The 16,095-nt window shown below is 40.2% G+C and overlaps 1 protein-coding gene across 4 annotated transcripts in view; it reads right to left on the bottom strand.

Moving 5' to 3' along the window:
* Positions 1-14,199: 14,199 nt before the first annotated feature.
* Positions 14,200-16,095, bottom strand: part of ptpn4b (protein tyrosine phosphatase non-receptor type 4b) — a 56,138-nt gene continuing 54,242 nt past the window's right edge. For all 4 annotated transcript variants that reach the window (XM_072671058.1, XM_072671056.1, XM_072671057.1 and 1 more), the window contains exon 27: positions 14,200-16,017. In XM_072671058.1, coding sequence (XP_072527159.1) covers positions 15,877-16,017 — 141 coding nt within the window. In that variant the 3' untranslated portion in view covers positions 14,200-15,876. The remainder of the gene's footprint in view (positions 16,018-16,095) is intronic.

Below are 16,095 nucleotides of genomic sequence, written 5' to 3'. Positions count from 1 at the left end.
GAGGCATTTCGAAAACCCTCCCTTCTTGGGCTCCCTCAGCCCAAACTCTTTGAGTTTGGAGATGTGCTGAAGGATCCCCGGAAACCTCCAGAGAAAAAGCCTGCTAAGAAGCTCTGGTCTGATAAAGCCACTACACAAGGAAAAGGAAGGACTGTGGGACTTAAAGAGACAGTCAATAGACTGGACATTGTGGAAAAGCCAGTCCTAAAGGTTGATCCCCTTATCCAACCACTACCTGCAGCTACATTTTTGAATACAACAACTACAACAGTCCCAAAAAGAAGTCCAACTCCTGCTCCGTTGTTATCAAGGCCTATAGGGTCAACCATTTTAGTCAGTCCAGCAAAGAATAATCATGAAGCACACATGTCACTCAGAAACCCGGGTCAGATGCTTTCTTCATCACCCAATGGAGAAGATGGGAGAGAACACCACTTCATGTCAGAAACACACAGGGACAACAACAATCCAGTTACACCATTGCCAGGGAAAGTGGTTGCAGAAGCAGATATTTCACATTCAACCAAAGTCACCACAGGCAGTCCTCACAAACAAACTCTTGGGATTACAGGATCTACAAGCTCTCCAGAAGTGAAGGAGAGTGAATTATCATATAGCACCAGAAAACCACTACAAACATCTCTTCAAGAAGAAGATACTGTCTTGCATGTTACAGTTACAGAAAAAGGAAGCAGTGTTCTTTTTCCAACCAGCTCTACAGACCTCCCAGTATCTGAAACGGAGACCCTTTCCTTAAGAACCTCTTCGAAACCCTTTATGGTCACTTCTTCCCCAGTCATCCCTACTGCGATCCATGATGGAGAACTTCCTCTCCATAAAAGTTTAGCAACATGGGCTAATAAGGATTTACTCCCCGGGACGAACGTGCTGACAGCGGCCACCCAGCCGGCCCCTGCCCTGCACCTGACAGAGTCTCCAGATGTTACTACCAAAAAGCCTTATTTAGAACATCCAGCAGAGAGCAACACACACAGGGAGCAGACGGGTGTTGATAAGGATTCTGCGGAGTCTATAGATTCTCATGGAATGGTGGATGGTCAGGAAGACAGGGAGTTCAATGATGTATCAAGATCACCCGGAAAGAGGCCTCTTAGTGTCCAAGCTCTACAGACTCCATCGACTTTAAAAAACAGGACCTCAGTGACCAATAATCATGGTCAGGAAAATGCCACAAACAACCAAAGTGTGGTTAAAGAAACACTAGACCTGGCAACTAAGCCCAATCTTACTGTTGCCACTGCAGAAATCCCAGGATTCCTAACCGGAAAACGCAGGCCCACGTGTCCATACCCTCCACTTCCTGCTCATGGAACATTCTATTTCCGTACAATAGTCAACCCTGCTCCGTTCCAGTATAAGCATTACGTCCAGTATGCCTGTTACCCTGGATACACACTGGCTAATGGTGATGTTTACAGCTATTGTCTACAGGATAAGCAGTGGAGTGGAGTCACGCCCATGTGCATTGGTAAGCCAGACACCCAAAGGTAGTTTATTAGTAAAGTTGTCTGTAATTTAGCTAAGAAGAGTAATAAGGCTAATGTGCTTTTAAGTAGTTAAAGCTTATATCCTTCCAATTTGCAGTTGTCTTGCTTAAATCATTGCACACTTGGCTCAAACTGCCTCAAGTTGTTAATTAATGTTGTAACCAATGACTGTGAAAAAAAAACATGGACACCGTGGTTCCATTGCTTTCTGTTCTATAGAATCAAAACCACAATTTGTCCAGTAAGTGTAATGTTTCAACAGAAAACATGCCGTCCAAGTAAGTTCCTCTATAACTCAGCTACTTGCTGTAAAGAACAGAAAGGTTGTGTATGATGTGATGTGATGCAGGTCCTGCAGATGGTCTCTTCTAACCAAGGCTGTCAATCCCTTCATTTCTCATTGTAACCCCACCTTCCAAACTAACTGTTGGAATTAGACACTGGAGAAAAAATAGAGGCTGCTTGTCAGTAAAACATATGGGGATGGGTGGAGCTACACATCATACTGCAACCAGCCAGCATAAGCACTAAACCTGTGGTTGCATCACTGTCCATGCTTTCCACAGCCATTGGTTGTAACTGAATAATATTACATTACAATATGACTATTACATTACTTAGTCTGTGTGAATTCTCCAGGTTTTTTTTTCAAGATTTAAATAGATCTCTTTAAGCCAGAATAGCTTGAAAGCAAAGGTGTGGCATGGCAGATTAATCAGTGTTATTAAAAAAAAGTGCCTTTTTTAAAGTTAGAACAGTCGGTTAGAATGAGGAAAGTTTCTTGATTCATCATCATTAATTACATTGTAGAAAGGTGTGTTTGAGTGGTTTACTGGTTTACTGCTCTATAAAATGTAGTGGCAGTAATGCATCTGTCTCTTTTGTCTCACTCTTTTGCATTCCTGTTCTCACAGTTAGTGTGAACATGTGAAGAAGCCTTTTACAATCTCCCTAACTCGACAGGTCCAGCTCTAAACTGCATCCCATGGTGACCCTGAGATGGGCTGTGTTTACTGCTCGCTGTTGACCTCAGTCTCTCTGTTTAGCTCATTATCTTATTTCTGAAAGCAGGCTTGCGCACATCTGCTTATTGCTTTGTGCAGTTTAAAATAAAAGGGCGGCCAAATATCTAACAGGTGCTGTCTGTGGTATGGTGTATATACCTCACAATCTCACTCATCACTCCTCTAGAGAGGATTTGTAGTTTGTAGTAAATGTGAACTTGAGCAGCTCTTTTTTTGGACTGCCCAGGTCTCATAAGGTAAATACATCAGGCCAGACTAAGAGGGAGGAATATGTCCGGATGTGCCTTTCAGGGGGAAATAAATCATTTTTGGAATGGTGGAGCATGCCTCTGTCTTTTATAGGTCTCACACTCCTACAAAACAAATGCTACGTCAGCATATCAATCCCTACATCAACAGAGCAATCCCTAATTTCTGTATTTCATGCTTTTGCTGTAATTTGGTAGAGAAGAATAGGTTCATTGTGGGTCTTGGTTCTTCTCAAGGTTTCCTTCTCCTGATCTGAGGGAGTTTACCCTGACCCTGTTGCCATTGGCTTACTCACTTGGGTCTTGGACACGGAGCTCTGTAAAGCTACTTTATAATGTCTGTAGTTAAAAGCTATTAGCATATTTCTATTCGAATATGCATTCTCCCAAAAACAGCTGCTGTTCAAGAACTATGATAATATTACCGCCATCTTACCCTTACCTGAACTAACGTAATGTAAACATGAAAAAAGCAATGTTTCATATTCATACATATTTAAAAATGTGGTAATGATCATGGCCCAAGCATTGCAAGCTGAGAGAACACAAATGATGGGCAAAATCTGTAGATGTCATCTGTTGACAGAAGTGGTGGGATCTCCATAGATGGCTAGCAAATTCTGTACACACAAGAAGCAGATCTTTAACAAATAACAAGTAAGTGAAAGTACCTAGAAAAGTGTTATTTGCACCCATTGCCGACACAGGTGTGCAAATGCACACACATAGCTTTTCTAGTTCCAGTAGAAGATGCCAGGTGTGGGATAGAGGGGCTATAAAGCCCCCAAACATAAAGCTGTGAGCATTATAACTGTGTTCTTTGAAATGATGGTGTTCAATTCAATACTTTTGGGATGAGTTGAGGATTTGGGAATAAGGTAAAGTGGTGATCATCCAACATCCTGACATCACTAATGCTCTACTCCAAAACAGCAAAACTCCAAAGAATAGAAAACATTCCCTGAACATTAGAAACAGTTGCTTTTGTGATACCCCTGATTGGGAGCATGTCCCAATGCTCTCAATATTCCCTGTATTTAAGTGTGAGACGAAACCAGAATAGAACCAACCCGCCAGGATCCGCTATAGGGGACACTTTTACTGAGTTCTCATGTCTGCAACTATGTTATTCAGCATGTGCCGAATCGCATGAAAAAATACCATGCCGCTACCATGTTGGTATTGCTGTTGTGCTGAAGTCTGAGTCAAAATAATCAAGTGTGAATGAATTGGATTCATTTGGAGCGTGTGAATTATAGATGTCTCTGGTTTAACCCACTGTTTGCTTGTCTACAGAGGAAACCCCATGCTCCTTGAACAATGGCGGCTGCTCTCAGATGTGTCAGGTGAATGAGCAGAATCGAGCCGAGTGTCACTGCAAGGCTGGCTTTCTGCTGCTAGAGGACCAGCGCACCTGTCGAGGTGAGAGACAGAAGGCCTACCAACACACATGCATAACACACAGTTACACAGTCCTGTGTTAAGATGCACCTTTTTTTTTTAAATGTAATATAGAATTGGAAAACAGCTGCTGAAACATCTGTGCCTCAGTCAGTTTCTCTCAGCAGCACCTTATAACTTACAGTGGCATTCAAATGTTAAAATCTAGTAAGTAGAAGATGAACTGATTTTCAAAAGGCATAAAATTAAAGATGAAACATTAATATATTATGAGCAATATTAGTGTATTATTTTTGTTTTGTACGATTTGAGTGAAAAGGGTAAAGGAGCACCATATCAAAATTTGAGTTTGGAGATAACTTTTACCAAGCCTCAACATTGGACTTCTCTAAGCAACTGTCTTGCACTCTCAAATTATTAGTTTATAAAAAAAAAATAATTAATTGCTGTCCACAAAGCAAGAGAAGGTTACAAGAAGACAAAGCATTTTCAGGTAGTAATTCCGAAATGGCAGTTAAAAGAAAGAGATGGTCAAGTGGATGACCAACAAAACATGCTCAGAAGATTAGAAGGACCAAGCAAACCCCCGGTTTGACTGGACAAGACATTCAAGAAGATTAAGCAGACTCTGGAGTGGTGGTGCACTGTTCTACTGTGCAGTGCTATCTGCACAAATATGACCATTGTGAAAGCATCATCAGAAGAAAACCTTCCCTGCATCTTCACCATAAGGTATATTGCTTTTGGCTTGGGTTGCAGCCGGTGTCATGGACATGAACATTTTACTGGTAGAGGGAAGAATGGATTTAATGAATTGCAGCAATTAAACTTTGAAAGAGAATAGTCCTTCTAGGGCACAGTGTTTAAATTGACTGTTAATCTGCTAATTGCTGCTATTATGATTATTGTTTTTTAATCACCATCATTACTTTCATTATTTTTATCACTACTGTGCAGTGATTATATAAGTACACCCAAGTATAACAGACTTATGTAGACTTATGTAGTGTCAAATTATACCCAAGCTTTTGCTTTTTGCCCTTTTTTTGTTATTTTGTGTAAAAGTGTAAAACATGGAAATAATACAGTAGTCTTGCTTAAAATATTAGTCCTCTTTTAGTTGTTGCCTTTTGGAAGTCTGGTCATCTTTTACTCGCTTAAATATTATTTACAGTAACAGATATTTTGCATGCCATTGAATCAACAGATCAAAGCCTGTTTTAATGTCAGTACTCTGTATCTTAAAGAGTCTTTGTTAATGGACGCGCCAGGTGATTATACAACATTTTCTAACGTGTCAGTCATTGCGCCATTTTAACATCTTTCTGCAGCTTTTCTTAACTTTAACATCTATCTGTTAGCAAACCAGCCTCTTAAAGGCAGTAAGGCCATGTCAGTTTAGAGGGTTGCCCTGAGGCTGTGAATTCTTGACCCACAGCATAGCACAGCATTATTGTAGCTTTGAGTTGCGGCATGTAGGCAAGACACAACAGGTATGGGACATACTCTGCTTTAGTAATTCTTGGGTGTTCTGTTATGCTTTTAAAGCAACTCTGATTGTTGGTCTTTTTGTCATAGTTCTTCATAGTTCTTGAACAGCATCTGTCTTTGGGAGAATGCATATTCAAATTGAAATAGGAAAATGTATTCATATAGAGCTTTAAAATAATAGTGAGCCATTGAGCCACCCATGAGTAATTTAAATTACTTTTTACTTTTCCTGTACATAATCCAGTATGATTTTATTATGCTTTAGTGTTTTTGAAAAGGAGTAATTTGGCTTGGACATAAGGGAATATGTCTGGAAGCCCATAAGTGTCTAAACATACTGCTCACATTCAGATCTAGGCCTTCTGTTCCTGTCTTCTTCAAACATGTGCTAAAACAACTCTTGCAAAGCTTCAGCACATCTGCAGAAGAACCTGTATAATCCACAAGTAATTGGTGTGGTTGTAAATGAAATAAACTCAAGCAAAAACTGAAGCTTGGTAGAACAACCATGCTCAAAAGCCCCCGTTTCAAGTTCATATGCACTACACATTCCTAATCTTGTGTAGCTTGTGTAGTCTGCTATAAATCAGTCAGACCAGCATGTCTTACATCTGTTCATTTGAGGGCTAGAACAGGCAAAACAAGTGACCCTAGTATCTTCATACATGTCATGATGGGTAGGAGCTAGTCATACCTGTTCTACCATCTCCCAAACAGTAGTCTTTCTAAACCTTTCACACACATTGCCTCACACACAAGGCGTTACCGCAAATGGTGCAAAAGTCTGCCCTTAATCCTGTGATTGATCCTGTGGACAGCTTGTGGATCAGTGAGGTCAAAGAACAATAGGACTTAGAATCAGGAATCACACGAGTATCTTCTCCTAGGCTAAATCTTCTCAACATTGGAGGGCAGAATGTCATCTTAGAATGTGCCATGTATGAGACTTGTCAACAAGAAAGCATACAGGACATAGAACCATTAAAACCTGACCATTGAGGTTGTTCTGTCCGGGTCTCAGTCTAGACTAGACCTTATCTGTGTTTGCCACCACCAGCCTGTACTGTTTACACCAGAGTAAACATGAGGGTATTGTTTTACTGATACACAGAATTGTGTATCTGTTCAGGCCTGTTCATCCACAAGTTGGCCAAAAGAAGTAGACTGGCCCAAAAATTGGTGCTTGCTGTTATCATTCTTTAATTATGCTTGCTGCCACATCCCATCTCCTCATTGTTTGGGTATGAGGGGGTTTGGACTTTTAGCCTTGAGCATAAGCCATGTGGAAGCCAAGACGGGTTCTCTGATGTTTCTACAGGATTTGCAGTAACTCCTAAAAACACAGTTTTTTTTAAAGCCATGACCTCCCCCTGGCAGTAAAGTACTTTGCCAACTATCAATAAATGTCATGTTGAGGGAAGTGAAGTGTAGTGTGCAGTGAAGTGTGTACAGTACAGTACTCTAACCCTTTGAGACTAGGTTTTACTAGCAGTGCTCTAAAATAATTAATGCCAATGGAGCTGCAAGTCTAATACCAACAATTCCTTCCCAATGCGGGAGGGTAAAAGAGGAACACACCAGAGCAGTGTGTGGTGAAGTATCTTTGTCTCTGCCGTTAACAAGAAGGATTTGTGCTAATGTGTGTTTTCTTGGGTAGTAACAAAAAAAACAATTCACATGTATGACCTATGGACCATAGAATGTCATAGAGTGTTGTTACTGCACAAAAAAGACCCATCTTCTGATATTGTTTCAGTGAATTTGGCTGTATCCTTACTTGATGATTATATGGTTTTGTGCGTTTGTGTGTATGGTTTGTAGATCTGGACGAGTGTGTGGAAGACCTGCACCAGTGCCAGCAGGTCTGTGAAAACACCTTTGGCTCATACAGGTGCAGCTGCAGTGCTGGCTTCCAACTCTCAGCAGACAGGATGTCCTGCACCGGTGAGCTCCAAACCCATCATTTTGTCTGGCCTATTTTGTCTTGACACTGCTAGATTTTCATGTGCAAGAAAGTGAATACAGGGATCATTCATGTCTTTATTTACAGATGAAATTAAAACAAAATAATTAAAGGCTGTGTTTGGTAGTACGCTTGAATGAGCCGGACACGCTTGCATTCTTTTTCTACAAAAAAGAAATTCACCTACTGTACAAAGTTAGTAAACTGATTCAGATTGTCAAATATTATTAATACTTAAGTAGCTACCAGCTAATATGTAATTTACAGTTGATGACAGCAGTTTGCATACACATACAGTGGGGAAAAAAAGTATTTAGTCAGTCACCAATTGTGCAAGTTCTCCCACTTAAAAAGATGAGAGGCCTGTATTATGGTCATGAATAGCATGACAATATTGAGCTTTTCAGTGATTTATTTGAACTGTTCTTTTTCTAGGAGACAAAATACTTTTTTTCTGTAATAGAGCAGAAATACAAATATTTGGAATTTGGTGCCTACTCTGTAATGTTTAGGGAGTATTCTCATGACAACATATAGAATAAAAATAAAGTTTAAAAATATACACCAACTTTAGATTACCAATTCAGTGTTTTGGAAAGTTCACGTCAGTGATCTTGATTGACTACAGCTAGTAGCTTCTCTTTACCCACATAAAGGGTTTGTTTACAGCACTGATTAAATTGACCAACACACAGTAAAATGAGAAAGTGGGCATGTAGGCAAGACACAACAGGTATGGGACATACTCTGCTTTAGTAATTCTTGGGTGTTCTGTTATGCTTTTAAAGCAACTCTGATTGTTGGTCTTTTTGTCATAGTTCTTCATAGTTCTTGAACAGCATCTGTCTTTGGGAGAATGCATATTCAAATTGAAATAGGAAAATGTATTCTACTGATCCACTACTGATCCACTGATTAGTAGAAAAGCAAGAGAGACGCTAACAACGCTAACTCATGGCAATATTGGACTTTCAGAGTTGAGGTGCCCAAACACGTTTACTCTCTAGGCCAAAACCTTTCGTGTGTAATTTATGTGTGATGGTTCATACTGTTTAATACTGCGATAAGCATTTTTCTGAAAAATAGACCTCAGCAGCCACATTGTTTTTACAACCCTGCTGTGAATGATTGTTCATAATCATTGCATTTCCCTTCTAGATGTGAATGAGTGTGTTCTGCCTGCTGGCATAGCTCGCTGTGTGTTTGGCTGTGTTAACACACCAGGCAGCTTCCACTGTCACTGTCCTGCAGGGTACAGGGTGAACATGACAGACGGACACTGCACCGGTCAGTTGCGTTCAGCTTTAATTCTCCTAGAAAGGCGCATGCTTTTGTATTACCTATTTTATTTGAGTGATTTTAGCATGCAAAACTATTCAGTTATACAGTCATGTGAACAAATTAGGACCCCATAAAAACCTTTTAAACATAATGGACATTTGATTTTCATTTGATCAATGTTGGAAGATCTAAAAAAACAAAAAAACCCCAAAACAATAGCACCGTGTCAGCTGCAGATGATTAGAACATCATAGAGGGTGTTTTAGTGAATGGTATTACCATGACTAGATCCAAAAAGCTTTCTGAGACCTTTAGAAAAAAGCTTATGGATGCAGTTCTCAAAACAATTAGAAATCAGCTGTTCCACTGTCCGCTAAATCAGTTACAAGTGCAACAACTGCCAACATGGGCAGGTTAGGTCGTCCTAGCAAGTTCAGCTCAAGAGCAGACCACAAAATGCGTAAAGGAGCTCTTACCACAGCTGATGTAAAAGTACAACATCTGCCATCAGAAAGACACACAGTTGTTCAAATTAGGATCAAATGTCCATATGTGTAAATGTGTTAAATAAGACAAAGGTTTTCCTAACAGGCGTCCTAACTATTTCACAAGGTAATGTGTTTTCAATCTTGATATTCAGCATTTCCAGAATGTTTTGTCTGTTTCTATACCTTCTATATATGATCTCTAAAGATATAGATGAATGCATGGAGAATGGGGGTCATGGACCATGTGTCAGCACATGTGTGAACAACCCAGGCTCTTTTCACTGTGCCTGCCCACATGGATATCAGGTAGCTGGGGATGGCAAGGCTTGCATTTCGGAGTGTCCACCAGGATATCGCAAACGACGTTCTGCTTCAGCAGTTGGGAATTTCACCACAGAGCCCTGCATTGGTATGTACTGCAAGTGTACAGAGCACTTTAGGGAACTGGGTCATAATGTACTGCAGCCAAATCCGTATTAATGCAGTGGGCTTTAAGAACTGCAGCTCAGGGCTTAGCCACCAGGGGGCTCAAGGATCATAACTAGACAGAGTAGAATTTTACATGTACTGTAACAATTTTGCTGAACAAAGAGTCAGCGTGTTCCATGTTTATGGAACATTAGAAAATACAAAATATATGAAATACAATTTACAGCTTGCAGAGAATGAGCACGACCTTTGTGGGGCATTTTGGATAAGCAGAACCTGATTATGGACCAGAAGAAACTGGTCATCAGCACAACATGAAGCAGCTTCAAGGACTGAAATGTCGGCAGCATTTAAGACCTACCATACTGGAGCAAGTTCTTTTAGTTTTAGTTTTTTTTTTTTTTTTTTTTGAATGAGCATGTGAATCCATTTCAGATATTGATGAGTGTGAGGAGATGGCGCAGCGGCAGATCCAGCAGCACAGGTGTGAGTGGAAGTGTGTTAACCTGCCAGGTTCACACCTCTGTGTTTGCCCACGGGGATACGCACAGCATCCTGATGGATACCACTGCAAGGGTCAGTTCACATACAGGCACTGCTAAATGGTATAGAATCACAGTGCATAGAGTCACAGTACCTCCTCCACGTTATCGTTGTCAGGAAAAAACAATGTCTCTTCATAATAAAAAATTTACAGCAGAAGGACAAAACCTTCTGAACTTTCAATTTAAGTCAATACAAAAGTAATTTTTGGAGCATTTCCATTGGTTCATTTATCATTGACCCAAAGAAAATGACAACTGCCAGATTCAAATGATGTAAAAGTAAAGTGAAAACAGCGGAAATGAAGCTGTAAGGTGTTTGTGTGACTGTGACGATATGCAACAAAATTCAGATGATTGCTAATAATTTTCTGCTGTTTTTTGAAGAACGTTGCCTTTCCTCCTCCATTCCCTTAGATATTAACGAGTGTTCACTGAAGAATGGTGGATGCTCCCACATCTGCCTGAACCAAAGAGGTAGCTTCAGGTGTACTTGCCCAGAAGATTACCGTATCTCACCTTATAACAGAAGAAAGTGCCAGCCAATTCACAATTCACAAAGGTCTGTCTCGTAATGTACAATACGCATTCCGTCTCTTCACTTTTATTAATTTATTTACCCATCAATATTGTAATAAAAATGACATACTGTATACAGTCTGTAATCTGTATTTTTTGTACAAAAATATAAGAACAGCGAGAGTGTTTTACTATTTCCCAACTCTATTTGGTTCCATACCTAACTACACAAACTGGTATACTGCATTTTTTAGAGGTCTATTAAATATGATCTTAAATCAGCTGTATCAGAACGTATACTAAATCTGGATCTGTGATTTGAAATTTTAGCTTGTCAAAGATGTCAGGTTTTATCATCCAGTCACCATCCACCTTTTTAGAAACACCTTTTTTTGCCACTGTATGTGCTTCACCTTCCCATATTGGTGTACACTTGCCGACAGTTACACACAGTTGCACTTGCAAGTTTCAGGCACAGTGGTGAGTAGTGAGTACACCTAGGGTACACCTAGTAATTATCCAGTTCTGTGGTCAAAATATGCCCAGGCCTGAGAATTGCTAACACAAAGTGTGCATCAACATTAATATTAGCCTGCAGTATCTAAACATACATTGCAAAGACAAAGACAGACCTACAAGATAAGTTTCTGATAAAGAGACCAGTGAGTACAGTGTTGCTAGAAAGTTAATTCTTTGGGGCAGAGGTGGCTCAGTGATTAGAGCACCGGGCTATTGATGACAGGATTGTGGGTTCAATACCCGGGCTCGGCAAGTTGCCACTCTTGGGCCCCTTAAGCAAAGCCCTTTGCCCTTTCTACTACCAGGGTGCTGCAGCAATGGCTGCCCACTGCTCCAGGCATGTGTGCTCATAGTTACTGTATGTATTTAATGGTGAGTATGGTCATCTTGTCTTGTCTTTGACATGTCTATTCCAAAATTCTTTAGCTATTTCTTTGTAGATTTACTTGTGTGCTGTGAGTCGTTGTCTTGCTGCATGGCCCACTTACAGTTGAGCTACAGTTCACAAACAGATACATGACACTCCCCTGCAGAATTCTTATGTTCTTTAAGAATAGCATGCCGTCCTGGAGCAGAGGCAGCAAATAATACTGCCAATCCCATGGTTAACAGTTTATCCGTATTAGCTTGAGTAAACTTCAGATGGGCAGCATCTGTGTTCCTTTTGACTCATCCTTGCTATCCTGCCTTGAATACTGGCTTTGTTCAGGTTTGGCCTTGGGCTGTTGGTCGTTAGGTTTTAACCTGGGGTTCTTTATAACTTGCTATAAAATTATTTGCTGCACCCATGAAGTGATATTGTGCTAGATGACCTCTCCTTGAGTTTCCTCCATTGGTGTAGGTGGAGGGCCAACTTTTTTTTTGCTTTTCCAGCCTGATGAGCTTCAATAACTCTTTGATAACTAACCCTTGAACTGATACTCCTACAGGTTCACATGCTTTTTCAAGAACTGAAAGATATTTAATATAGTTAATTTGCTCAATAAATAAACAATGTTTGATAAATAAACAAAAAATAGACAGCTGAATACAGGATAACATTGCAGGTCAAATCTATGCAGAAATTCAAACAAACTATAATATATTTTGACAATGTAGAATCAAAGTGAGAGCAACTTGGGGTATTTTTTTAATTAATCAACCATTCCTTTATTCTTCTTTGTTTTAGAAATCAAGCACTTTCCATAGCTCACGATTCATAAATATAGTTGTTTTTCCTGAACAACTATATTTATAACATATAAACATGGTAGGTAGTTGTTTCAGATGAATAAGATGTTGTCACTTCATGAATAAGACATTCACCATCTGTCGGCAGGTCGTAGCCTACACAAGACGCAGATGACAACTATAATCTTTTGAGAACACTTTTAATATATAACAACATATTTACAAATATTTAACAGGTGACACTATGTAGTTAAGAGTTTCCCCTACAGGTGTCTCTATTTAACAAATTTTCAACATAAATATAATTTCAACATGACTCCCGTCTCCCGTTAACTAGAGTAAGAATAAGTAGCACGACAGGCTACTACAGTCAGCTGCAAAGTGCTGTCCAAGGTTTTGTTTAGTTTTTTCCTTTAAAATACAAAAATACCATCGTCCCAACACAATATCAATAGCAAATCTATAGCTCAAGAGTCATCACAACACACACGGAAGCTCGCGTATTGGCTTGATGGACATTCATTAGGGTGAAAAACGCGTTGGTCCTGGAAGCCAAGTCCCTTATACAGTGTGGAATGCCTTTGTTAATACAGAGCAGGGAGGATGAAGAAAATAAGAATAAGGAGGGGAGTGTTAGGGGCTTCTTTAAGGGAACATAAAACAGTAGTTGGTCACAATTGTTTCTCCAGTTCCGGGGATGAGTAAAAATTAAGGACAAAGTGAGTATCTTGAGTACACCAGACGTCTGGTGTTGTATATGAATAACATCTGTGCCTAACATGAAAATACAGCCAAGATACACATTCACAGGACACTCAGTAGCAATGTGTGGATGATAATTATTATTATTATTTTTTTTTTTAGAAAGAAATCAGTCAAACAGTGGTAAAAGCTGCTTAGAATAATAAGGCTGAGAGGATCTGCCTCTGCCTGCAGAGTACAAATCTTTCATCAGTTCTCTGAATAAAAGAAGTATTTCAGGGGCGTGGCCTACAGCATTTTCCTCAGTTAGCCAGGTAAAAGGTCAGGTCTACTGCAGACGTCCAACTGCAGGGACGTGGCAAATAGAACCCTTACCTAAAATAGGTACGGGGCTGAGCCTATAGCGCCTTCACCTGAAGCAGGTCAAAGTGCATGGCTTATAGCACCTTTACCTTAGTTAGCCAGGTACAGGGTTGGGACCTAAAGCAACTTCACCTGAAGCAGATGCAGGCCTATAGCACCTTTAATTTAAATCCAGGTGCAGAACCTTTAGCACCTTCTTCTAGGTTAGCAAGGGGCTGGCTGGATCTATAGCACCTCTACCTGAAGCAGATTAGAGCTGCAACAACGACTTGATTACTCATAATAGAAATGAATGTTGTTGTTGATTAGTTGGCTTGACAATGCTTATGTTAATTCATTAAAACCACAGTCAACTGTATGCTCTTCAGAAAATAAACAACAATTACTGAAGGCCATTATATTTTGAAGCCATTCGGCTAAACAGCATGACTAAATTCTGCTTTTCCGTTACCAGGGTTACATTTAAGAGGTCATTCTCTGGGTTTTGGTATGCCAGACACTCATCAATTACATTTCTTCAATTTTAGGTCACTTAAAACACGGAAACTAATTAATTTCGCTTTGCTTTATTATTAAGAGAAAATAATTTGAATACAAATGGTCTTGCAGAATCAACCTACATCCACAACGGTTCTTGGGATGCCATGTATGGTCCGTTTGTGTTCTTTTATTGGTCATCCACATTTCACACTGAATAAAATGGCGTTTAAACAGCAATGCAGAAGATCTGTTTCTATGCTCTTGATAAAAGTCCTTTTGTCGTTTTGCAAAAATGAATTTTGAAGAGTGGGTAGGTGTTTTATGTTTGAAAGAGCATTGTGCAAACAAACTGTGACTAAGCAAATTCATTATAGACTGATAAATCATGTATGCAAACAGTCGATAATTATTAGTTGTTAGTTGCAGACCTAAAGCAGATGCAGGGTCAGGTCTATAGCACCTATACTTTAGTTGGCCAGGTACTGAGGCAGGGCCTTTAGCACCTTAACTTTAGTTAGCAATGTAAAGGGGCATTAAAAATAAGCAGGTGACAGCAGGCATTAGCCTACCTTTTCAGACACTTTTCAGTATTGGCTGAAAACACACTGTACCATTTAGTACAAATTAATCTGAAGTACGTTTCGGTTTAAAAGCCAAAGTAATGGGGCATAAAAAGGAGTTCTGAAAATGAGATGAAAATCAGGTACAACTAGCTCATCTTCACCAGCAATCTGAACAATGAACAGAAATTGCACGCTGAAACGCAGAAGACTCCATAATTTCTTTACACAAGCAAACAAGAGCTCCACTGCTGAAGCCTCAAAAGTTCAAGCTGACCAAGTAGGTGCTGAAATCCAACAGCTGGGTGGGGGAACTATGGGATTAAAAGATTGAAAAGCTGTGTATGTCTGAAACATGTGCTCTAAAAACTGTGTAACGGGAAGCCAAACCAGTCGGCCTGATCTGGTGTCTTGTGGGAAAATGTCACACTTACAGCAGCACACTGTTGTTGTTGTTGTTTTTTTCACATTATTTTTCACACTGTATACAGTAGCTGGATTCCTAGCTGCTGGCCTAAACCTTTACACGGATTTAATAGTTTAACAATGGCTCAAGCCCTGGGTGGACACACAACAGGCTCTAGAAGAAAAACAGTGCATGTCAAAGCAGTAGTACTGTCTTGTTTTTCGAGGCCTCTGAGCTTAAGCGAAGAAAAAGAGTACCGACAAAAGCTGAATACTCTGATTTCTCACAGAGTATTTGTGCAGGACTCCTCTTAGGGGGATTTTAGAGGCTTGACAGCTCAAAGTACCAAAAGAGATTTACTGGGCTGATAGAGCGAGGGGAGGGCAAGGACCCTATAACCCCATTAAAAAAAATAATAAATAGCCTTCTTAACAGAAAATGCTTTTTTCGATCCTGCTTGGACTGTGGCTTGTTTCAGTGTATGGCACTACAGCAAGTCAGCACGCCAGCTTTTGTTTCATTCAGGTTTTTTTTTCCTCCACCCTGAATGTTTATCGTTGTTATAAATCTATGCTTATGCGATAACCTGATGCGTTTGTCTTTCTAGTAAATCCCCTTAAGTCGTTGTTTGTTAACATAAAGTGCAAATAGTGCTTTGTCGCCTGTGTTCCAGTTTGCAGGCATCAGTTCCGCTGACGTCCAGCAGGGGGCGAAGGAGAGCTGGCTGCAGTTGTCACAGGCAGTAGTGGTACAGCAGAGGAGCCTGGGAGAGGGCAACTCTTTAGTCCTCCGGTTCGTAGGTTGGTTCCTCTGACGGCTCCGGCGGCTCCGGCGGCTCTGGCAGCTCCGGCAGCTCCAGTGGCTTCACCATCTCCTCGTTATACACTTTTAGAATGGCCTCGCAAACAAACCGGTACTGGCTCTGCAGAAGAGGTACGCAAATTTCACTAATTAGACAAAGCCACACAGAATCCCTTTGATCTGTTATATGAACTATAAT

Source organism: Salminus brasiliensis, chromosome 25 (assembly GCF_030463535.1).
Source record: "Salminus brasiliensis chromosome 25, fSalBra1.hap2, whole genome shotgun sequence".
Classification (NCBI taxonomy): Eukaryota; Metazoa; Chordata; class Actinopteri; order Characiformes; family Bryconidae; genus Salminus; species Salminus brasiliensis.
The sequence above is the reverse complement of the archived record's forward strand: the minus strand, read 5'-3'. Positions and strand labels throughout refer to the sequence as shown.